The 24,219-nt window shown below is 43.6% G+C and overlaps 3 protein-coding genes and 1 long non-coding RNA gene across 6 annotated transcripts; all 4 read left to right on the forward strand.

The window, feature by feature from the left end:
- Nucleotides 1-334: 334 nt before the first annotated feature.
- Nucleotides 335-2,860, forward strand: LOC106605760 (40S ribosomal protein S9). 3 transcript variants are annotated; one of them, XR_006769968.1, is made up of 6 exons: nucleotides 338-403; nucleotides 1,035-1,146; nucleotides 1,242-1,364; nucleotides 1,700-1,886; nucleotides 2,108-2,332; nucleotides 2,628-2,645. XR_006769968.1 is itself a non-coding variant. In XM_014201685.2 (5 exons), exons 2-5 carry the CDS (start codon nucleotides 1,050-1,052, stop codon nucleotides 2,818-2,820), a joined length of 600 nt encoding a protein of 199 aa, XP_014057160.2. In that variant the 5' UTR covers nucleotides 335-403; nucleotides 1,035-1,049; the 3' UTR covers nucleotides 2,821-2,860. The 3 variants fall into 3 exon arrangements, 2 of the variants coding, with proteins under 2 accessions (XP_014057160.2, XP_014057161.2); XM_014201685.2 differs by lacking the exon at nucleotides 2,108-2,332 and having other exon boundaries at nucleotides 335-403; nucleotides 2,628-2,860; XM_014201686.2 differs by lacking the exons at nucleotides 338-403; nucleotides 2,108-2,332 and adding an exon at nucleotides 801-890 and having other exon boundaries at nucleotides 2,628-2,860.
- Nucleotides 2,861-5,784: 2,924 nt separating this feature from the next.
- On the forward strand, nucleotides 5,785-10,208 carry LOC123743161 (uncharacterized). The gene is made up of 4 exons (XR_006769969.1): nucleotides 5,785-6,150; nucleotides 6,808-6,887; nucleotides 7,144-7,273; nucleotides 9,288-10,208. It is a non-coding gene; the product is annotated as an uncharacterized lncRNA (long non-coding RNA).
- Nucleotides 10,209-11,488: 1,280 nt separating this feature from the next.
- Nucleotides 11,489-20,833, forward strand: LOC106605757 (transmembrane channel-like protein 7). Its single transcript, XM_045717750.1, is given in 13 exon segments — nucleotides 11,489-11,526; nucleotides 11,528-11,626; nucleotides 11,741-11,873; nucleotides 12,001-12,153; nucleotides 12,314-12,348; nucleotides 12,350-12,430; nucleotides 12,697-12,817; nucleotides 13,016-13,113; nucleotides 17,143-17,326; nucleotides 17,487-17,617; nucleotides 17,859-18,014; nucleotides 18,376-18,454; nucleotides 18,572-20,833. Coding segments are annotated over 13 exon segments (1,419 nt in total). The 3' UTR covers nucleotides 18,683-20,833.
- On the forward strand, nucleotides 20,628-24,109 carry LOC106605758 (leukocyte receptor cluster member 1 homolog). The gene is made up of 4 exons (XM_014201671.2): nucleotides 20,628-20,923; nucleotides 21,169-21,360; nucleotides 21,861-22,165; nucleotides 22,708-24,109. Exons 1-4 carry the CDS (start codon nucleotides 20,792-20,794, stop codon nucleotides 22,925-22,927), a joined length of 849 nt encoding a protein of 282 aa, XP_014057146.1. The 5' UTR covers nucleotides 20,628-20,791; the 3' UTR covers nucleotides 22,928-24,109.
- The last annotated feature ends 110 nt before the right edge of the window (nucleotides 24,110-24,219 follow it).

A 24,219-nucleotide genomic window follows, 5' to 3' on the forward strand; every position in this document is an offset into this window, starting at 1 on the left:
ACACAGCCCCTACATACTATGCCGGGCTAACACACATAACGTTACAAATTTTTTGAGAGATTTTCTAAACAATGTTCAATAACCGAACAGACGCCTACACAACAGCTCACAAAATAATACATGGCATACCTAAGTGATCCAACGTTCATTCCGTGTAGTACATTAGACTAGATAGTTGTTTGAAAAGTTAGTTGTTCTTGTTCAGCAAGTAAACAGAAACGGTTTTAGTTTGACGAACAAAGCTGTAGTTTTAAAGTTGAACAACAGATGGAGCTATTTCACCAACTGCTGCTTTGAAGTGGTGTCGTCACATATTTATGGGAAATGTAGTTCGCGGGATCCTTATAAATATGGAGAGATCCAATTTGACTTCCTCTTTATCGCGCTGGCCTGTGGAACACAGGTAATAACGTACTTTGCGCTTCAGTTTCTTTTTTTTCTCCATAGAAGTAGGGTCGCAATGTTGAGAAGTAATGTTTAGTTGTGCAGTTCGGTTACACCGACCAACATCTTTTGTATATTTTTGGCATAACTTCTGCCTTATTCGGTCATGTCAGTCGTACACGCACTGTACAACGTTGTTAGCACGTTAACGTTAGCTAGCTAGTAAGAGTGACATAGCGCCGGTGAGGCCTGACATTACTGTGCTGTAGTTCTCTTCATCTTAAAATCTTTACACTTTATCAAACTACATTTACAATTTGAAATTGTATAGGTCGGGGAAACAAATTCCTTAATATAAGTGTTCTATTTGAGTCATTTGACACTAGTTAAATGACTAACAAGTTCCCACTTGGTTTCGCCAGCCAAGTTACGGAGTAACACTATCGGAGCCTCGGTGAACTGACCTTAATCAATACAATTAAATCTACTTATATTTTGCTAATAGCGTAAGTGCCTTATTAAACGTGTTAAGTATTAATGGGTGTGACTTAAAATGGTCTGCAGAATAATTAACATGGGTTGAAATTCAGTATAATCACTTGTGTAATCGCAATGTTGGAACTGAACAGACATCAATTCTTATTCCTCAGGCACTTTGATCCACCATGCCCGTTGCCAGGAGTTGGGTTTGTCGCAAAACATACGTCACCCCCCGCCGCCCCTTCGAGAAGTCTCGTCTCGACCAGGAGCTTAAACTTATCGGTATGTGTGCAAATAGCAAGTTTTGATTTATATTGAATCTGCTGGGCTTTAAATAAAATGTCGTTTTTTTCAGTAAATTGACTTTAATCTCTCAGGGGAGTATGGTCTGAGGAACAAGCGTGAGGTGTGGAGGGTGAAGTTCACCCTGGCCAAGATCCGCAAGGCCGCCAGAGAGCTGCTCACTCTGGATGAGAAGGACCCCAAGCGTCTTTTTGAAGGTACACCACAGTTAGATTGAGCTATATTTTGACTGTTTGTAGAAGTCCTTTGAGCTGTTAGTTAGTGAGATCGGCCAATGATTTAAATATTCGATATTCAGATTGTCTGTGGTGTCAAGAATTCCTCGTGAATGAGGCCGTCAGTCAGATTTCCAGATGCCTTAAATCGGGGGTATTCAGACTTTACCCTAAGAGGTCCAGATGACTGCTGGTTCTGTTCTACCTGAATTAATTGCACCCACCTGGGGTTCCAGATCTCAATCAGTCCCTGATTAGGGCCAGATTAGTGGGCCCTACTTTGATCAGTGACTAAATTGCTGCATCCTGTCTCCTAGGTAACGCCCTGCTCAGGCGTCTGGTGAGGATCGGTGTGCTGGACGAGGGCAAGATGAAGCTCGATTACATCCTGGGCCTGAAGGTGGAGGACTTCCTGGAGAGGAGGCTCCAGACGCAGGTTTTCAAGTTGGGCCTTGCTAAGAGCATCCACCATGCCCGTGTTCTCATCCGCCAGAGGCACATCCGGTAAGCTGTTGGCGATGGTCACTAGATGGCCATGCTAGAAAGGACAAGTCAGTAGGTCATTACACTGATCTGTTATTTTAAATAGGCTCTATGAGGAATTTGTGGTTGTTTAACCATTTTTAACATGTACATTTCTAAAATTCTCTCATGCCTTCACTAACTGTTCAGGTAACGTGTGAGTTTAAACTGCACAACTCACGAGTTACTTTCTCAATCCTTAGAGGGCCTCACAAACGATAGCTCATCCGAGTGTGGTTTAACATTCCAGCAAGGTCAATTCGGTAACAAACCGTATACCTTGTCTATGACTGCCCAGGGCCAAGCCTGCCCATCAACAGTAGGCAAACAGTTTCAGCAAGGTCAATGCAGTAAGACTGTATACCTTGTCTATAAGACTGCCCAGAGCCAAGCGAGAGGCAGACTGCTACTGTCTTATTTGCTGACAGGTAATGTATGGAGGATTCCACCTCAAGCAGATGTGGACCAATGGTCACAGCAAACTGTCAAGTGTATTTGACTTAAGGCAATTGCATGGTCTTCAATTTAGTTTGGTAAGAGTACTTTACCTCATCAGGCAGGCCAATGATTACAATTAATATTCAGACTTCCTGTGGTGTCAAGAATTCCTCGTGAATGAGGCCTATCATTGATGGCAAACTATTCCCATGTAGATGGTTATTTGTCTATGCTGTTAAGTGGGGAGGAACAAACCACTCACTGAGTTCTCCTTTCTCCCTCCAGTGTGCGCAAGCAGGTGGTCAACATCCCCTCCTTTGTGGTGCGCCTGGACAGCCAGAAGCACATTGACTTCTCCTGCGTTCACCATACGGTGGCGGACGCCCTGGCCGTGTCAAGAGAAAGAATGCCAAGAAGGGCCAGGGTGGTGCTGGAGGAGCTGATGAGGAAGAAGAGGATTAAAATGGAGGCTGACTGACACTTCCTGTTTTCCAATAATAAAAACATTTGACCACAAATTTAAGTGATAATTTTTACTTGATATGTGGTGGAAACTACGCTAGTTAAGGCCTCTGTACAATAATTGACTACATGTAATGGCTGCATTAGGGTTAGATGTGTGATTCTGACTTTTGCTCAGTTGGCTATTGGGAGTGACTAATCAAATGTTTCACATGCTTTGTAAACTAACTGAATTGGTTTATGGGCTGTTCCCAAAAGTGAAGAGAAATAAATGAAAAATAACTGACTAACCATAACTTGGCTAGAGACATGGTACCAGGTTGATGTGTGGTGGTATTAAGGAATTGAAGTAGATGGTAAGTGACTAGGCAATGGGATGAATGGTGACAAATCAAGAGGGCAATAAAGGGTGAATGCAGATCATCTATAGCTATTGGGGTGGCAGGGTAGCCTGGTGGTTAGTGTTGGACTAGTGGTGTTACAAGTTCAAATCTGTCGTTCTGCCCCTGAACAAGGCAGTTAACCCGCTGTTCCTAGACTGTCATTGAAAATAAGAATTTGTTCTTAACTGACTTGCCTAGTTAAGTAAAGTTAAAAAAAAATGGTTAACTAGCAGGTGGGTAGGAGCTGTGCAGTGTCTTGTTGGTTCCAGACTTGGTGCATCAGTTTTCTCTTATCAGAACTGTCTTGGGTGGCTGGAGTGTTAACAATTTTCAGGGCCTTCTGACACCGCCTGGGTTAGGGGTCCTGGATGGCAGGGAGCTCGGCTCAAGTTGTACTGGGCCATAAGCACTACTCTCTAGTCTAGCGACTTGTGGTTGGATGCTGAGCAGTTGCCATACCAAGTGGTGATGCAGCTGTAGAACTTGAGGGCCCATGCCAAATCTCTTCAACCTGAAGAGGTGTTCTGCCCTTTTCAACTTGTGTGGACACCAAGGAACTTGAAGCACTCGACCTTCTCCCCAAAAATGTGGATGGGGGCATGCTCGGCCCTCCGTTTCCTGTAGTCCACGATCAGCTCCTTTGTCTTGCTGAGGTTGCCCCAGCACCACACTGCCAGGTCTCTGACCTCCCTGTAGGCTGTCTCAAGAATAAGCAAATAGGACAGGGTAGGTGCTTTGTCTGCCATAACTCAACAATAGGATTGTGGATTCATGGGGAAGAAATGTAGTTAAAATGCATGTTTTATCATACAGCCTAGTTAGATTGACGATATTCACAAATGACACTTGAAATTTAGGCCAATCTGCGGTTAAAATGATAAAGCAGTCATCCCTCCACTCCTTTATGGGGCTGGAGAAATGTAAACACATTCATAGACGGCTATGGATGCAAGGAACAAATATCCATAATATGAAATGTTTAACATTGGTTACAATGGCATAAAACAAGCTTAGAGCCTTGGCGTGACCCAGGACAACACCCTGTCGTTCTCCGCTAACATCAAGGCGGTGACCCGATCCTGTAGGTTCATGCTCTACAACATTCGCAGAGTACGACCCTGCCTTACACAGGAAGTGGCGCAGGTCCTAATCCAGGCACTTGTCATCTCCCGTCTGGATTACTGCAACTCGCTGTTGGCGGGGCTCCCTGCCTGTGCCATTAAACCCCTACAACTCATCCAGAACGCCGTAGCCCGTCTGGTGTTCAACCTTCCCAAATTATCTCACGTCAACCCGCTCCTCCGCACACTCCACTGGCTTCTAGTTGAAGCTCGCATCTGCTACAAGACCATGGTGCTTGCCTACGGAGCTGTGAGGGGAACGGCACCTCTTCAGTCCCTACACCCAAAGAAGGGCACTGCGTTCATCCACCTCTGGCCTGCTCGCCTCCCTACCTCTGCGGAAGCACAGTTCCTGCTCAGCCCAGTCAAAATTGTTCGCTGCTCTGGCACCCCAATGGTGGAACAAGCTCCCTCACGACGCCAGGACAGCGGAGTCAATCACCACCTTCCGGAGACACCTGAAACCCCACCTCTTTAAGGAATACCTGGGATAGGACAAAGTAATCCTTCTAACCCCCCCCCCAAAAAAAAGATATAGATGTACTATTGTAAAGTGGTTGTTCCACTGGATATCATAAAGTGAATGCACCAATTTGTAAATCGCTCTGGATAAGAGCGTCTACTAAATGACGTAAATGTAAATGTTATGTTGGGTCCTGATGGGGAATATACACTGAACACAATGAATGGCACAACAATGGGCCTCATCGTGGTATCTCTGTGCATTCAAATAGCCATTTATAAAATACAATTGCGTTTGTTTTTCCGTAGTTTATGCCTGCCCATACCATAACCCCACCGCCATCATGGGGCACTGCTCACAATTTGACATCAGCAAATCGCTCGCCCACATGACGCCATACACGCTCCATGACGGGCACACTTCTCCAGCATGTCAATGGCCATCGAAGGTGAACATTTGCACACTGAAGTCGGTTACGTAGAACTGCAGTCAGGTCAAGACCCTGGCGAGGATGACAAGCACGCAGATGATATTCCCTGAGACGGTTTCTAACAGTTTGTGCAGAAAGTCTTAAGGTTTGCAACAACATTTTTTTTTTAATGAGCTGTCAGGGTGGCTGGTCTCAGACAATCCCGCAGGTGAGGTCCTGGGCTGGCTTGTGATCTACATGTGGTCTGCGGTTGTGAGGCCTGTTGGACATACTGCCAAATTCTCTAAATCGACGTTGGAGGCGGCTTATGGTAGAGAAATTAACATTCAATTCCTCGGCAAAAGCTCAATTGGACATTTCTGCAGTCAGCATGCCAGTTGCACACTCCCTCAAAACTTGAGGTATCTGTGGCATTGTGTTGTGTGACAAAACTGCATATTTTAGAGTGGCCTTTTATTGTCCCCAGCACAAGGTTATGTTATGTTATGGACAACTTGTTTAATTAGCTTCTTGATATGCCACAACTGTCAGATTGTCTTGGTAAAGGAGAAATGCTCACTAACGGATGTAAACAAATGTGTGCTCAACATTTGATAGAAATAAGCATTTTGCAACATTTCAGGGATCTTTTATTTCAGCTCATGAAACACGGGACCAACACTACAAGTTGGGTACGACAGTTGAACAAAGCTTATGAGACATTAAGTAATATTCCTCAAGAATCAATGGGTTCGCTATATTAATGTAAAATTCCAAACCATTTCAAGCAGAATGATTGATTATTTTTTAAATGTACTGCCTTCATTTATGGACTGTGCAGTGTCCATGGGAGCGGTTTTGGTTGTGAATGGCACGTTGTTGCGGTAGTAGGATTTACCAAATTATCACTGTACTTGAATATTTGTTCCAGGGATTGTTAACTATATTGAATGTCGGCCTGATTTTAAACGTGAGTACGTTTACTGTAGAAGTTTAGCTACATCCTTTGAACAGAGGTGTACATCTACAGGGAATACAATCATTGAGCTAATAGCTAACGTTGGCTGCTACTGTTGCAAGTTAGCTTGTTGTGGTCCTGGGGGATAGCTAGTCACATTTGTGCGTTTCTAGAATGAGTAACATCTCGCCTATAGAAGATCCTCTAGAACAAATATGTCCCCTGTCTTCTGTCACTGCGGTACTTGCTTTGGTGTCACGCACGGCTGCAGTAGCTAACTAGTTTAGCGTGTGTTAACATTTGTAACGCGTATGTTGCAATTCTGTGATTACTCCATCCATGGCATGATCAGGCGAGCTCTGATTCAGTCCACACACTAACTCACGTCAGTGGTGTAACATTTCTATCATGACGATGTGATGTTGAGGCATGTGTATGTTATAAACACTTTCTTATACTACTTAGCTTGTACCAATATTTGTGTATTGAGGAACCAACATGCATAGCAACTTCGAATATAACAGAGGTTAAGTTGTCAATCACAGGCTTTATCACTGTCATAATGATGCTGTATGCAAACTGCAGTCAAATTTCTCATAGCATTTTTCCATGCAACACATAGGACCTATTTAAGTTACCATGATCATACTGTATACTATGTGTGTGCAGAGAGATGTCTCCTGATGAGCTGGTCTACTTGAGAATTCTAGCTGCTTCCTTCCCCATCGGGTTCCTATTCCGGTACCCGAGTGAGTATTCTATCTGGGCCGTCGAATAAATTCACCTAACCTATATGGTGTCTCCTAGAATAGATGAACACTGAAAACAAAATCTTTATTTTCAATACATTCTGGTAACACGCAGGACAGAATAATGAAAAGGCAGTTGCAATCACGATAACATGTCTAAAAAATTTTTTTAACACATGATGCGTAATAGGCCTATCTGCTCTGCTCTGAAGGTTTATTGTAAGTGAAATGTGTGTGGGTATTATTGTTGCTGTAGGTCCTCCAGTGAAGCAGGGTGCAGCGTTGCTCCTGGGCCTCTAGATCACCATAGCAACCTGTCAGGTCTGTGCCCTCCACTCGCTGGTGACAGTGCTTGGAACATGGATCATCATCAAGAGCAGCTGGCGGTGAGACATTAGTGATGGGGGGGGAAGAAATCCATGCAGTTACATACCGAGATATTATTTTTGACAATATGTTGTATCGTTTTGACAATATCGCAATATTTTTTGCACTAGTTGGCTGTACCTGCAACAAAACTCCAGTATTTTTTTCTTCATAACTTGTTCTCCATCTTCTTTTTAAATCCGGAGCCTATTTGTTTTCAGCACTTACTTCCATGACTGATCACAACTTGTGTTCTCAATGGCTCTCTTGTCCCTTTGCAGCAGACATGGTGAGCAGTATGTTTGGAACATCGAATCGCAAAATAATTACAGTATCGAATCGCAATACATATTGTATCAGCGCCAAAGTATCGTGATAATATCTTATCGTGAGGTCCCTGGCAATTCCCAGCCCTAAGAGACATTATTCAAAATATACAAATGATATACAGTTGAAGTCGGAAGTTTACATACACTTAGGTTGGAGTCATTAAAACTCGTTTTTCAACCATTCCACAAATTTCTTGTTAACAAACTATAGTTTTGGCAAGTCGGTTAGGACATCTACTTTGTGCATGACACAAGTAATTTTTCATGTTGACGCAACATCAAGACATCAGTCAGGAAGTTAAAGGTTGGTCACAAATGGGTCTTCCAAATGGACAATGACCCCAAGCATACTTCCAAAGTTGTGGCAAAATGGCTTAAGGACAACAAAGTCAAGGTATTGGAGTGGCCATCACAAAGCCCTGACCTCAATCCTATAGAAAATATGTGGGCAGAACTGAAAAATCGGTGTGCGAGCAAGGAGGCCTACAAACCTGACTCAGTTACACCAGCTCTGTTAAAAGGGAATGGGCCAAAATTCACCCAACTTACTGTGGGAAGCTTGTGGAAGTCTACCCGAAACGTTTGACCCAAGTTAAACAATTTAAGGGCAATGCTAACAAATACTAATTGAGTGTATGTAAACTTCTGACCCACTGGGAATGTGATGAAAGAAATAAAAGCTAAAATAAATCATTCTCTCTCCTATTATTCTGACATTTCACATTCTTAAAATAAAGTGGTGATCCTAACTGACCTAAGACAGGGAATTTTTACTAGGATTAAAATGTCAGGAATTGTGAAAAACTAAGTTGAAATGTAGTTGGCTAAGGTGTATGTAAACTTCCGATTTCAACTATATGTGACTTATACATAACTTAACTATATGCCATGTGTCACGATCGTCCAAAGGAGTAGACCAAGGTGCAGCGTGGTGAGTGTTCATCTTTGTATTTATTTTAAATCAGAACACTACAAACAAAATAATAAAGACCGTAACGTCTTGCAGGCTTAACAAGCTGTACTAAAATAAGATCCCACAACTACAGGTGGGGAAAGGCTGCCTAAGTATGATTCCTAATCAGAGATAACGATAGACAGCTGCCTCTGATTAGGAACCATACTCGGCTCAACACAAAGAAATAGACACCATAGAATGCCCACCCCACAACCTGACCTAACCACATAGAGAAACAACCCCCCTCTCTCAGGTCAGGGCGTGACACCATGCGTCCTCCCAAACACAACCCAACCTAGCCGCACTGCTTCTTGACACAACGCACATCCAACCCGGAAGCCAGCTATATGCACTTGTTAATGCATACACAATCACCTCACATATAGGTTAAGTTTTCCCGAGGCTTTCAGCAATATCTAAAAGGCCTCGGTTCCACACATTTCTACTGCACTGGGCTAAATCAGTGTCACACAGAGTGTTTCTAGGTAGTCTTAAACACATCTACTGTGAAACTAAAATACACACCTCATACACATGGTTATGGGCTTAAAACAAAGAAGACCCCTGTACCATGTCAGATATAGGAGTTGGAATGTATTACATTCTGACATTGCATCCCAATATATGTTATTTTTATCTAAATGAATTATGAAATTATGAAAAATATGAATAACATTCCAGGGCTACTGTCGTTGTTAATTATGTTGCCTTCACATTCACCACATGGCCCTGTGACCCCTGTCTTTGCAGGCCACTTTGGCGGTGGTGTCCAGTCCTACTTCATGTTCCTGCGCTTCCTGGTGGGGCTCAACTTCCTGTCGTTCTTGCTGATTGCTGGGTTCATCCTCATCCCCAGTATCGTGTTCAGATCCACCAGCACCAGTAACATGACAGTGGACAGCACTGGTAAGGCCAGCACTGGAGGATGCATTTTCAAACCAGGCCTATGATTGGTTAAAGGGTGATGGCATTGGAGTGACATTCACTATCTCTATTCCAGTCCAGTCTATTAACATTATTCTGTGTCTCCAATATAAAACAATGTCTTCTCACTGTTCCCTGTAGCAGTATCATAGCAACAGATCTGCCTTAGAGGATGGGCTTTTAATTGAATTGAGGGATTGAAACTGCAAATATTGCAGTAGTTGTTACTGGTATTCTCTCACGGGTTTGAGAATGGAGTCCCTAACAAAGTAGCAGGTCATGGAACTGAGGTATTCGGTGCCAAGGCTGCGGTGGGAAACATGATCAAATGTGACCTTGGCTTATCTTCAAACAGCTGAGAATATGTGTGGTGTGTGTGTGTGTGTGTCTCAGGTCCAGAGAAGTGTAGGGTCTATGATCCAAATCTTTAAGATCTGGTGGTGTTTTACCAGTACTTCCTGGACTTACTCTCTGGAATGGTGAGAAAACACAACATGTGTAATCTAGTCCTGTGTACCACTGGTTACAGATATACTGAATACAGCACAGAGAACAACACTTCTCTGAAGTTCAGTATGCAAAACCATGCAGCTCTGTTTTAAGTGGCCTTTCACACACTTTTGTCTGTCTGTCTGCACATCCGTCTGTCTTTCTGCCTGTGTATGCTGGGGATTCTCTGATCCACCTCTACGCAGATGACACCATTCTGTATACATCTGGCCCTTCTTTGGACACTGTGCTAACAAACCTCCAAACGAGCTTCAACGTCATACAATACTCCTTCCGTGGCCTCCAACTGCTCTTAAATGCAAGTAAAACTAAATGCATGCTCTTCAACCGATCGCTGCCCGCACCCTCCCGCCCGACTAGCATCACTACTCTGGATGGTTCTGACCTAGAATATGTGGACAACTACAAATACCTAGGTGTCTGGTTAGACTGTAAACTCTCCTTCCTGACTCACATTAAGCATCTCCAATCCAAAATTAAATCTAGAATCGGCTTCCTATTTCGCAACAAAGCCTCCTTCACTCATGCCGCCAAACATACCCTCGTAAAACTGACTATCCTACCGATCCTTGACTTCGGCGATGTCATTTACAAAATAGCCCCCAACACTCTACTCAGCAAACTGGATGTAGTCTATCACAGTGCCATCTGTTTTATCACCAAAGCCCCATATACTACCCACCACTGCGACCTGTATGCTCTCGTTGGCTGGCCCTCACAACATATCCGTCGCCAAACCCACTGGCTCCAGGTCATCTATAAGTATTTGCTAGGTAAAGCCCCGCTTATCTCAGCTCACTGGTCACCATAGCAACACCCACCGGTAGCACGCGCTCCAGCAGGTATATTTCACTGGTCATCCCCAAAGCCAACACTTCCTTTGGCCGCCTTTCCTTCCATTTCTCTGCTGCCAATGACTGGAATGAATTGCAAAAATATCTGAAACTGGAGTCTAATATCTCCCTCATTAACTTTAAGCATCAGCTGTCTGAGCAGCTTACCAATCACTGTACATGTGCACAGCCAATCTGTAAATAGCACACCCGACTACCTCATCCCCATATTATTACTTACCCTCTTGCTCTTCTGCACCCCAGTATCTCTACTTGCACATCATCTGCACATCTATCACTCCAGTATTAATGCTAAATTGTAATTATTTTCACCTCTAGGGCCTATTTATTGCCTACTTCTACATTTGCACACACTGTACATAGATTTTTCTCTTTTTCTTTTTTGTTATTGACTGTACGTTTGTTTATGTATAACTCTGTGTTGTTGTTTTTGTCGCACTGCCTTGCTTTATCTTGGCCAGGTCGCAGTTGTAAATGAGAACTTGTTCTCAACTGGCCTAACTGTTTTAATAAAGGTGAAATAAAAAAATAACGTACAGTCTGTGTCTGCTTGTGGGTTTGTGTCATTTTGTGGGTTTGTGTTGTCTGGTACGCTTCTAGTCTAGTAGGCTCCACTCTCACCACTTTCCACCCTCCACCTATCTCCCACTCTCCCAGGGTTTCATGGAGTACTCCTACGTGTTCTAAGGTTACTATAACAACCCTGGCAGAGAGCAGTGGCTTCCACTACAACCTGCCCCTGAACTACCTCCTCACCTCCGTCTTCTACTCTGCCTTCTGTCTCATCTGCATCATCGCACGGTACCTTCTGGAATGCCCTACACTTCCATCTGCACAGAAATAAAATGGATAGAATGGACATTAACCCTATTGACTTACTGACCCCCCCCCCACTTTGATTTGTCACTTATACAGCATGGGGAGTACATTTTGCGTTGCTGTGGCAACAGGCAGTTACAGCAAGATGGTGTTCACTGGTTGGGACTACGGTTGCCAGGGAGATCGGGCCATCAAACTCAAACAGAAAAGCATCCACTACCAGCTACAGGTAGGAGTTCTCTCTGCCTCTTACTGCAGGGTCACTGAAGATGCACTCCTCTTTCCTCAAAACTAATTTCTCTGTATGATCTCTCCCCTTTATTCTTACCATCTCCACTCTCTCGCCCCTCCATCAGGTGGACCTGGAGGAGGAGAAGCTACAGAAAAAGGCTTTGTCTCTAACCTTAGGTCTGGGTCTGTGTTCTCTACACATCTTCCTCATGCTCGTCTCCCTCGCCCTCATAGGAGGAGCTTTCTTTGGCATCTTCAAGGCTACTGTCTTCAGCCAGGTCAGTCAAAAACACAAAGAAACAAAACAAAAACTATTGATTGGATGTTTGGCCTTTCATCCTCTCCATGTCATATTGAGTCAGTACAGGGAGGTGGGTATCCTGGGGCTGATCTAACCTTTTCTGGTTGACCTTTGCCCCCTCTCCTTGTGGTTTCTAGGCACAGGTTGGAGCAGAGGGCATTCTGGGCCTGTTCTGTTGTGCCCTTCATGTGTGACCAGATAGCCCTGTTTGAGAGATATTCTCCTAGTACCACCATCATCGTGGCACTGTTCAGGTGTGTGTGGTGTGTGTGTGTGTGTGTGTGTGTGCAGCCTCTGCCGAGTCCCTAGATTCAGGCATTTCTTTTACGCCTGCTACGTTAGGTTAGTGTGTGTGTGTGTGTGTGTGTGTGTGTGTGTGTGTGTGTGTTTGACCTTATCGCTTTGCTAGATCTTCACTCAACCAGTGTGTGTGCGTGCATACGTGTGTGTGTGTATGTCTGTGTGTGTGCATGTGCTCGTGTGTGTGAATATTGCCTGTGTCCCTCCCTCCTGTGTTCAGGTCAGTGTTTCTGCGTATGATAAGTCTGGGAGTGCTGCTGTTTACTCTGTGGAGTCAGATCACCTGCTTTAAAGACAGTCCAAAATGTGAGCTCTGCCAGTACAACAACAAGGAATATCCGGTAACCACTCTCTTAATACAGCATGGTAGCCTGGGTAGCAGTCAGGGTCTAATTTAGCAGATTGGTCTAGAAAAGGCTGAAAAGATGATATCTCCATCCGATTCTACCTACAGTACAGAACCGGTATCAACCATGTTGCATCATCTTCTATTCTTTCCCACCCATGCTATGTCCGTCTGTCTTGCTGCTGCCACCCAGTGCTGGGAGACGCGTGTGGGACAGGAGATGTACAAACTGGCCTTGTTTGACTTCCTCATTACCATCGCCATGCTTTTCCTGGTGGAGTTTCCACACAGGTAGTGTACACTGTAATCAAATCAAATCAAATGTATTTGTCACATACACATGGTTAGCAGGTGTTAATGCAAGTGTAGCGAAATGCTTGTGCTTCTAGTTCCGACCATGCAGTAATATCTAACAAGTCATCTACTAATTCCACAACAACTACCTTGTACACACAAGTGTAAAGGAATGAATACGAATATGTACATAAAAATATATAAATGAGTGATGCAATTACGGTCTCTCGATGTGCAAAACTGATAGAGACATACCCCAAGCGACTTACAGCTGTAATTGCAGCAAAAGGTGGCGCTACAAAGTATTAACTTAAGGGGGCTGAATAATTTTGCACGGCCAATTTTTCAGTTTTTTATTTGTTAAAAAAAGTTTGAAATATCCAATAAATTTCGTTCCACTTCATAATTGTGTCCCACTTGTTGTTGATTCTTCACAAAAAATTACAGTTTTATATCTTTATGTTTGAAGCCTGAAATGTGGCAAAAGGTCGAAAAGTTCAAGGGGGCCGAATACTTTCGCAAGGCACTGTATATACTGTACTCCATACCATCTATTACATCTTGCCTATGCCGTTCGTACATATGAGATGAGTATTGTAGGGTATGAAAACATATAAATCAGCATTGTTTAAAGTGGCTAGTGATACATTACATCAAGATGCAGTAGATGGTATAGAGTACAGTATATTCATATGAGATGAGTAATGTAGGTTATGAAAACATTATATAAAGTGGCATTATTTAAAGTGGCTAGTGATACATCTAATTACATCAAGATGGCAAGATGCAGTAGATGGTATAGCGTACAGTATATACATATGAGATGAATAATGTAGGTTATGTAAACATTATCTAATATAAATAATATAAAGTGGCAAGTGATAAATTGATTACATCAATTTTTCCATTATTAAAGTGGCTTGAGTTGAGTCAGTATGTTGGCAGCAGCCACTCAAGGTTAGTGATGGCTGTTTAACAGTCTGATGGCCTTGAGATAGAAGCCGTTTTTCAGTCTCTCGGTTACAGCTTTGATGCACCTGTACTGACCTCGCCTTCTGGATGTTAGCGGGGTGAACAGGCAGTGGCTCGGGTGGTTGCTGTCCTTGATTATCTTTTTGGCCTTCCTGTGACATCGGGTGGTGTAGGTGTCCTGGAGGGCAGGTAGTTTGCCCCCGGTGATGCGTTGTGCAGACCTCACTACCCTCTGGAGAGCCTTCCGGTTATGGGCGGAGCAGCTGCCGTACCAGGCAGTGATACAGCCCGACAGGATGCTCTCGATTGTGCATCTGTAAAAGTTTGTGAGTGTTTTTGGTGACAAGCCGAATTTCTTCAGCCTCCTGAGGTTGAAGAGGCGCTGCTGCGCCTTCTTCACCATGCTGTCTGTGTGGGTGGACCATTTCAGTTTGTCCGTGATGTGTACGCCGAGGAACTTAAAACTCTCCACCCTCTCCACTATTGTCCCGTCGATGTGGATAGGGGGCTGCTCCCTCTGCTGTTTCCTGAAGTCCACGATCATCTCTTTTGTTTTGTTGACATTGAGTGCGAGGTTATTTTCCTGACACCACACTCCGAGGGCCCTCACCTCCTCCCCTGTAGGCCGTCTCGTCGTTGTTGGTAATCAAGCCTACCACTGTAGTGTCGTCTGCAAACTTGATGATTGAGTTGGAGGCGTGCATGGCCACACAGTCGTGGGTGAACAGGGAGTACAGAAGAGGGCTAAGAATGCACCCTTGTGGGGACCCAGTGTTGAGGATCAGCGGGATGGAGATGTTGTTACCTACCCTCACCACCTGGGGGCAGCCCGTCAGGAAGTCCAGGACCCAGTTGCGCAGGGGCGGGGTCGAGACCCAGGGTCTCGAGCTTAATGACGAGTTTGGAGGGTACTGTGGTTTTAAATGCTGAGCTGTAATCGACGAACAGCATTCTTACATAGGTATTCCTCTTGTCCAGATGGGTTAGGGCAGTGTGCAGTGTGATGGCGATTGCGTCATCTGTGGACCTATTGGGTCGGTAAGCAAATTGGAGTGGGTCTAGGGTGTCAGGTAGGGTGGAGGTGATATGGTCCTTGACTAGTCTCTCAAAGCACTTCATGATGACGGAATTGAGTGCTACAGTGCGGTAGTCATTTAGCTCAGTTACCTTAGCTTTCTTGGGAACAGGAACAATGGTGGCCCTCTTGAAGCATGTTGGGACAGCAGACTGGGATAAGGATTGATTGAATATGTCTGTAAACACACCAGCCAGCTGGTCTGCGCATGCTATGAGAACGCAGCTGGGGATGCCGTCTGGGCCTGCAGCCTTGCGAGGGTTAACACGTTTAAATGTTTTACTCACGTTGGCTGCAGTGAAGGAGAGCCCGCAGGTTTTGGTAGTGGGCCGTGTTAGTGGCACTGTATTGTCCTCAAAGCGAGCAAAAAACTTGTTTAGTCTGTCTGGGAGCAAGGCATCGTGATCCGCGACGGGGCTGATTTTTCTTTTGTAGTCCGTGATTGGCTGTAGACCCTGCCACATACCTCTCGTGTCTGAGCCGTTGAATTGCGACTCCACTTTGTCTCTGTACTGACGCTTAGCTTGTTTGATTGCCTTGCGGAGGGAATAGCTACACTGTTTATATTCGGTCATGTTTCTGGTCACTTTGCCCTGATTAAAAGCAGTGGTTCGCGAGTTCAGTTTTGCGCGAATGCTGCCATCAATCCACGGTTTCTGGTTGGGGAATGTTTTAATAGACGCTGTTGGTACGACATCACCGATGCACTTGTTAATGAACTCGCACACCGAGTCAGCGTATTCGTCAATGTTGTTGTTCGCAGCAATGCGGAACATATCCCAGTCCACGTGATCGAAGCAATCTTGAAGCGTGGAATCCGATTGGTCGGACCAGCGTTGAACAGACCTGAGGGCGGGAGCTTCCTGTTTTAGCTTCTGTCTATAGGCTGGGAGCAACAAAATGGAGTCGTGGTCAGCTTTTCCAAAGGGAGGGCGGGGGAGGGCCTTATATGCGTCGCAGAAGTTAGAATAACAGTGGTCTAGGGTTTTGCCCGCCCTGGTAGCACAACCGATATGCTGATAGAATTTGGAGAGCCTTGTTTTCAGATTAGCCTTGTTAAAATCCCCGGCTACAATAAATGCAGCCTCAGGATATGTGGTTTCCAGTTTACATAGAGTCCAATGAAGTTCTTTCAGGGCCGTCGATGTGTCTGCTTGGGGGGGGATATACACGGCTGTGATAATAATCGAAGAGAATTCTCTTGGTAGATAATGCGGTCGGCATTTGATAGTGAGGAATTCTAATTCAGGTGAATAAAATGACTTGAGTTCCTGTATGTTGTTATGATCACACCACGTTTCGTTAATCATAAGGCATACACCCCCCACCCTTCTTACCAGAGAGATGCTTGTTTCTGTCGGCGCGATGCGTGAAGAAACCAGGTGGCTGTACCGACTCAGATAGCGTGCCTCGAGTGAGCCATGTTTCCGTGAAACAAAGAAAGTTACAGTCTCTGATGTCTCTCTGGAAGGCTACCCTTGCTCAGATTTCGTCTACCTTGTTGTCAAGAGACTTGACATTGGCGAGTAGTATGCTTGGGAGCGGTGCGCAATGTGCCCGTCTACGGAGCCTGACCAGAAGACCGCTCCGTCTGCCCCTTCTTCTGCGGCACCGTTGTTTTGGCTCGCCGGCTGGGATCCGATCCATTGTCCTGGGTGGTGGGCCAAACAGAGGATCTGCTTCAGGAAAGTCGTATTTCTGGTCGTAATGTTGGTGAGTTGACGTTGCTCTTATGTCCAATAGTTCCTCCCGACTGTATGTAGTAAAACCTAAGATTACCTGGGGTAACAATGTAAGAAATAACACATAAAAAACCTAAATACTGCATAGTTTCCTAGGAACGCGAAGCGAGGCAGCCATCTTTGTCGGCGCTGGAAGTTGAGTACACCACAGTACACCCTACTGTGGTGTAACTCAATCTATGAGCTAGTCATCCTCTATCACATTTTTTGATAATCTCTTATTCCATACTGTGGCAGGTTGTTTGTGGACCACTACTCCTGTGCACTGACCCGGTGGGTAGGTCGTCAGGAATTCTTGGTGCCTCCCAATGTGCTGGGTCTGGTCTACGGTCAGACAGTGGTGTGGACCGGAGCTCTGTTCTGCCCTCTGCTGCCTCTCATCAACACACTCAAGTTCTTCATCCTCTTCTACTGCAAGAAGGTCAGGCTGCTCTCCATACTGTACCAATAATGGATATGTAATCAATTCATTTTCTGAAAGGTTTCTCAAGTTAAAGTTTGGCCCCAGATCAGTTTCCCTTCACTACACAACCACAGTAACCCCCCCCCCCCCTTCCTCTTAACCTCTCCTCCTACTCCAGGTCACTCTGTTTTCTAACTGTCGTCCGGCGGTGAAGACGTTCCACTCCACCACCTCCACCATCTTCTTCATGGTGGTATTGCTGTTCGGCTGGGGCCTCGCCCTTGTCGCAATGATCTACAGCCTGGCCCAGTGAGTGACTCTGCCTACGTCTGAAATGACACCCTATTCACTATATAGTGTACTACTTTAGACCAGGGCCTATAGTCAAAAGTAGTGCCCTACATAGAGAATAGGGTGCCACTTCGGACGCAGCCTCTATCTCTACTGCAGCAGGAAGGAAGCCTGTTATACAGTGCAGGGATAGTAGTGGCAGATGGACCAGGTGTGGTAGTGGTGGTAGATGGTGAGGGTGTTGATATGTCATCCTCAGGATCCATCCCTCTATGAGCTGTGGTCCGTTCCGCTCTTTCACTATGATGTGGAGTATCGTTCCCAACACCTTCGACACTCTCTCCCTGACAACACAGGACTTCATCTTCTACATGGGCTCCCAGGCCTTCTCCATCCCTCTCTTCATCTTCTCCTGGTGAGTCCCCTTGTCTTACTGATCTATTCATTTTCTCCTGGTGAGTCACCTTGTCTTACAGATCTCTTCATTTTCTCCTGGTGAGTCCCCTTGTCTTACTGATCTCTTCATTTTCTCCTGGTGAGTGATTTAGTCTTACTGATCCGAGTGTCCATTGCAGGTACATGGGTCAGTGTGTTACTGTCTACCTTGTGTTTGATGATGTAATATTTCTTTGTAACTCAACAAATGGGAGGCCCATATCTGCATAGACTCATATGGTCAGCATGGGTTATTTCCATGTGTTCAGATTCCTGTACATAACATTCTGACTGTGTTTGTTGCATAAACATTGCTCTCCTCTGTCTCCCTGTCCTGATAGTGTGGTGCTGTGTTATGTAGCAGCTCTAGCCGCAGTCTATGGGAAGAGTGTTGATCTGCTAAAGGCCCAGCTTAAACTGGTAAGTGATGGATGGGGAGAAGTCCTACATGACATGAGAATGATGCAAAAAAATATGTTTGAAACAAAACCATGTCCATGACCCATACTTAACCTTGTACAACAGTGTGTTTAACAGGAGGGACGTGATAAGCAGTTCCTGGTCAAGCAGATTGAAGAGCTGAGTAGAGAGATGGGGGTTCCAACAAGGGACCAATTGGACACATTTGACACTGGTGCAGCAAACTGACTCAGACACCAGGCTCAAACCCATGGCCCATTTCCCAGCCCAAGGCACTTCTTGTAGATTTGAAAGGCTTAGATAGATTTTGCATGTGGCAATATCACAAAGCACATATCTACACCTTCACAATTCACTTTACAATTGTCACTCTCTAGTGTAGATAGCTACATTTATTGAGGCAAAGTTTTACTTATTATGATTGAGTGGTGGTTGTCTCACCTAGCTACGGTATCTTAAGATGAATGCACCAACTGTATGTCACTCTGGATAAGAGCTTCTGCTAAATGACTAATCGAAATGTGAAGACTACCATGGGGCTATGGGTTAGTATATTCAAGATTTAGTTTGTTACCATATTTCTCTTTCATAATACCTGTAACATCAATTGCCATGTTCATTGCCTTTGCATTCTCTTCCTCACCTCTTGCCTAAACATCAGACTGTGACCGTGTTTACCCCATGGTTATTCAGTGTGAAAGAAGTCGCCCTAAAAAAGACGCAAGAGCCTCTACAAGCCAGAATGTTGAATACAATTCTATTTACATTTACCGGTTGTCCGTGCTGTTGGTCCTTTTGACGGTAGGAAGTGGAGATACTTTCCTGTGGATATTGTATTGTTTACCCGACTTTTTTGCGGCGACAGAATTCGCTTGTATTTTCAATCTCCCGAGGCATTGTTGCACATTATGTAAACAGTAGCCGAACGTTGTCGACCGAAACACGTTCCCTCGCAGTCAGCTGGGTATAATTTGTGGAACGTTCCAACAGGAATCTGTTCCAAAAAGTTCGTAAATAACAAGGTTGCCAGCAAACAACGGATACAAAATTGTATAGCGGCAGAATAAGATACCGGGTAGGGAGTGGGCTATTTCATTCAGTTTTTCACTCACCACGTTTATTCCGAAAAATGTCTGTCCTCACTCTGGTAGCCTATGGACAAACATTAAGAATAAGCTACGTGGTGAGTTGATGCCTATTCGGCAGCTAGTTAAATAGGTGAATTTATCATGCTACTTTGTATACAACATTATACTTTACGACGTTTTTTAACAGATTCCTGTTGGAACGTTCCACAAATTATACCCACCCATCAACTAGAAGTGCTTGTGAAATTTGCCAGTTGATTGTGTGGGACAACGTTCGGTCTGTGATTCAATTAAGCTCGGCCATTACTCACATATTGTGCAAGTGTTTGTCATGTGCGAATTGTGCCAGTACTGAAAATACAAACGAATATACAGACCAGTCCAGCGTATTGAAAGTCAGGTTAACACTTCCCTGTTGATATTTTGTCTGTTACTTCCAGACATAAGGACACAATCAGCGGACAACAGGTAAAGCAAGTTAAAATAAAGATTATTCAATATTCTGACTTGTAATGGGACTGTTCGGGAATGCTGAACCTACATGTTAGATACAAGAGTGTAAGTGTTTCACTCTCGGATTCTAAAAGAGGCAACCTCTACCCCACCTTAACAACATTCAATGTGTTTATTTTTCTAAATTGATTTAAATATTGTTGACATATTTTTTATGTACTTCAGTTGAACAATTTCTCTCTCTCTCTCATATATATCTATATATCTATATATATCTATATATATATCTTGTGTATGCAGATCTCTGAAATAAATACAAAATTATAAGGAACAAAGTGCAATTATTATTTCTGTCATGTGCGACCCCTGCTGACCCGCGAGAGAACTTCTTCAAAATCGATTTAGTTACGTAGACGTTATGACGTAATAATATTTTCGGGTGTGTGTATCCGGTTGTGGTTGAATAGCTTTTTGGTTGCTTGTTTACCTTTCAGATGTGTTAAATATATTTTCTTTGGTTTTATGCAAATATTTTATTCATTCGGTAACAGCTGTACAAAACCCAGTGTCAGAATTATATCTCTGTGATTGAAATAGCTGTTAAAATGTTATTCTTTTTTTTTTGTTACAGGAAATAGGTTAAGACTAGCTAACGTTAGCTAGCTAGCGAACTGGAGTTACAGTCCAGACTGACTGAATTGCAAACAACAGAAGTCAGGGCATGTTACGTTTTTGACACATTTTTGTTTAACGGTACAAGCCCTGGTCAAAACAAACACTCGACTTTAGGAGAAAAATGAATATTCTACCTAAAAAGAGCTGGCATGTTCGCAACAAAGACAACGTCGCGCGCGTGCGTCGGGACGAGGCACAAGCCGCAGAAGAGGAGCGAGAGGTCCAACGCCGTGTGGAGCGAGCAGAGCAGGAGGTAACCATAGCAACGTTGCCTCCCCAAATTGCAAATTGATACATTCCTCATAATTGATTTAGCATAGTCTGAAGTGACAACCAAACTTTGTGTGATACGATGTATGACAGGTGCGATTTTTTTAAGAGAAGCTATGTAAGAGGCATTGTTAAAATAGTATCAAGTCATAAAAGTGTATATAAATGTGTAATGTACGTCATTATTGCCATTGAATGTTATGTAGGTAAGTAACCTCTTTGTTGTAGGCTCGAACAGAGCACCTGAGACAAAAGTCACGAGCTGCACTTCAACAGTCTGGAGGATGGAAGGATGAGGGAGGTGAGAGAGGAGGGGAGGGGAGTGGAGGAGTGGTGGAACACCTCAATCTATTTCCTCTGGAGGAGTCGTCTGAGAAGAAAGGAAATGCAGAGTACCTCAAAGACCAGAAAGATGAAAAGGTGACCTTCCTGTCATTCTGTTATGCTTTCCCCCCTTCACCTGTGTTGAAATCAAGTTTCTTTGTGCACATGGCTACTGGTTTTTGCATCCTGCTCTACGTAACAATGTTTACCTTTGAGGGCTTGTTTCTCTCCACTTCAAAGCTTTTCTCTAGTGGACCTAGCCAGCCAATGACAGTGCCTGGTTAATTTAGTCCAGAGCCATTTCTAAACAAAGATTGGCCAATTCAGTTTAAGATTTTGAATGTTGGCAATTGAGAATGCATATTGGAATTTAAATATCATGGAGTGTTCGGTGCTAATATGGAAGATTTTTGAACAGATTTAATGGACTGATGCTTATCACATCAATGGAAGGATCAGAGAATGAATAAATGTATTGAACTTTCCAAATAGTACACCTGAGATGGTAGCTGGTCCTGATTCCTCCCACAACAGATCATTACTTTGAATGAGAATATTCTACTTAATCTAATGCTATGGTGATTCTGTTGTTGTAGGAGCGCGAGGAGCGTGCTATTGGTCTGCTAGTGTCCCTAGGCCCCCAACCTGGGACAGAGGTAACTCCATGGTACATGAAAACAGGCCATGAAGAAGAGAAAGATGAAGAAAAGAAGAAAGAGAAAGACAACAAAGGAAAGAGACTGCCACTCAGTCAAGAGGAGAAGGAGAAGAGAGACAGACGACTGAAAGACATGCTGGACCCCTTGAAAGAGATGAAGAAAGCACTGGCGGTGAAGGATAGAAAAGAACATAAGAGTAAGAAGAGGGATAGAGGGGAGAGGAGAAGCAGTGGTGGAGAAAGGTGAGAAGTTTGAGTCTTTATCAAGACAAGGTGTCTTATCTGTATGTCTGGGGGTGTTTTGTGTTTCTTTGATCAATCATAAGACCAATTAGCTTTGACCTAAAGGGGCAATCAGCAGTTGCTACATACATTTTTGGAATTCTAAATTAATGACGTGAACCAATTCATTCTTGAAGAATATAAGTTATAAATGCCTCATTAGCTTAGTTTAACTGTCATACCGCATCAGAACTCTTTTACTCTGTTTGTAAACCAAGTATATGTAAACAAATACTATATTGCCCCAACTTTGTTATAACTATAATTTTGTGTATGGTCAGTCCTTGCATCCATAGCTCTGTCTATGAATTTGAGTGGTTACATTTCTTCAGCTTTTTACCGAAAAGGGCGGGGTGGTTCTTTGTTATTGTTTCAACTCCACTTGGATGCATATCCAAGAGACCAAGTACACTGAGCCAAGTGGATAAGTGCACAGCCAAGTGTACTGAGCCTCTGGATAAACATGTATGGTTGACGGTAACCACATCCTCTCTCTTTTCTAGCTCTATTGAAAGGTTGAGAGCGGAGCGACTGCAGAGAGAGACGGAGGAGAAGAGGAGAGCCCAGGCCCTGCTGAACCAGAAGAATGGAACAGGGAAAGAGAAGGAGCGACCAAGGGAGACAGAGGAGAGGGAAATGCCGTACAACAGTGCTTATTTCCCAGAGCTGGCCCGCAAGAGGCAGAGGAAAGACCGCAATGCCTGGAGAGATGGCATCTTTTGAAGTCATACATCATGCAGTCTTATTGTTTGGGCAACAGACACAGAACATTGAGGCATTCAAGATACATTTATTAGTATGTGAAAGACAACGAAGACTTCGACAAGGACTAGAGAGCCTGGAAGGTTATTCAGTTGTATTGTTGTGAAATGTGAGCCAGTGCTTTTAGCTTATTCTTGCAGTAACATGGAGGAGTTATGCGTGTAAGTATATACTGTAAGTTGTTGAACTAGTGAAGATGTGTACAAAAATAGCTCAAAATGCCACATTGTTTATTTATATAACATCTAGGCTATCCTGAGAATCCTAAGCAGACTTTTTCTTTTTTTTAAATGTATTTTTTTAGGGGTGGATCAGCTTAATATTGCGGAAAGAATATTGCTTCCATCAATGTAATTGTCTGCATCATTTCCAATCCCCCATTTATTTTTTGGGTAAATATATATATCCCTACACGCATGCATACATATACACATATATACATACACATACCTATATAGACATACATACTTTTTTAAAGAATATACCTTTATTATTATTCCCCGCAAACCCTACCACCGATCGCCCAATTGGAGTAAACTAATAAACACTTCGGCTTTTACCTTATTCATCTTATACACATTTTTCAGACCCAGTCTATTTTACAATAGTTCTTTTTTGTTTGTTTTTAGTCCTTCCTCTATTTCTGATGTCCAGACAGTTTGATTTCTATTTGTAACTGTGCTATATCACAAAAGTTCTGAACCTAAGCAGTTCTGAACCTAATTTGTCATTGAATGATCAATGTTATTTCTAATGAGGTAGAAAAGGAAAGAACCAATCAAGGGATTTGGGACAGCTGAGTGTAGTGTTGGTGTCTGTCTGGCACCCTGCTCAAGTGTGAGACAATACAGAGAACATTTTGCTCCACAACACAAGACCACTGTTCAAGTTGGAGTGTGTTTGATGTTTTACTATTGATGACAACATTGTGTCACAAATGTAATTGTGTCAATTCAAGTCTGTCAAGTCTATTTTGTTTCTGATAATAGCATGTGCCAATTTGGGAGGTGTGTGTGTGTACATGCATCTGTTCTATTTAACTATCTGACGTAGACAGAGTTTAGGGTGGTTGGCCTAACTATTATTGCACATTTTCCATTTCAATTAATTCAACAAAAATGATAGGCCTGCCAAATAACAAAATCCCGTGTTCTCCGTTATTTAGCTTATTTTATACATGCCCCATATCCTTGCACCACCGAAATGATTAACCGAAAACATTTTAATATAGCAATGTCAATAGATTGTGCTAC

This window comes from Salmo salar, chromosome ssa05 (genome assembly GCF_905237065.1).
Source record: "Salmo salar chromosome ssa05, Ssal_v3.1, whole genome shotgun sequence".
In the NCBI taxonomy this organism is placed as follows: domain Eukaryota; kingdom Metazoa; phylum Chordata; class Actinopteri; order Salmoniformes; family Salmonidae; genus Salmo; species Salmo salar.

Bases quoted from the DNA above. Each gene is read 5' to 3' on its own strand.
- LOC106605760 (XM_014201685.2), top strand. From the start codon at position 1,050: ATGCCCGTTGCCAGGAGTTGGGTTTGTCGCAAAACATACGTCACCCCC. The intron at 1,147-1,241 runs GTATGTGTGCAA...TTAATCTCTCAG, and splicing joins CCAGGAGCTTAAACTTATCG to GGGAGTATGGTCTGAGGAAC. The intron at 1,887-2,627 runs GTAAGCTGTTGG...TTCTCCCTCCAG, and splicing joins ATCCGCCAGAGGCACATCCG to TGTGCGCAAGCAGGTGGTCA.
- LOC106605758 (XM_014201671.2), top strand. From the start codon at position 20,792: ATGAATATTCTACCTAAAAAGAGCTGGCATGTTCGCAACAAAGACAAC. The intron at 20,924-21,168 runs GTAACCATAGCA...TCTTTGTTGTAG, and splicing joins TGGAGCGAGCAGAGCAGGAG to GCTCGAACAGAGCACCTGAG. The intron at 21,361-21,860 runs GTGACCTTCCTG...CTGTTGTTGTAG, and splicing joins AAGACCAGAAAGATGAAAAG to GAGCGCGAGGAGCGTGCTAT.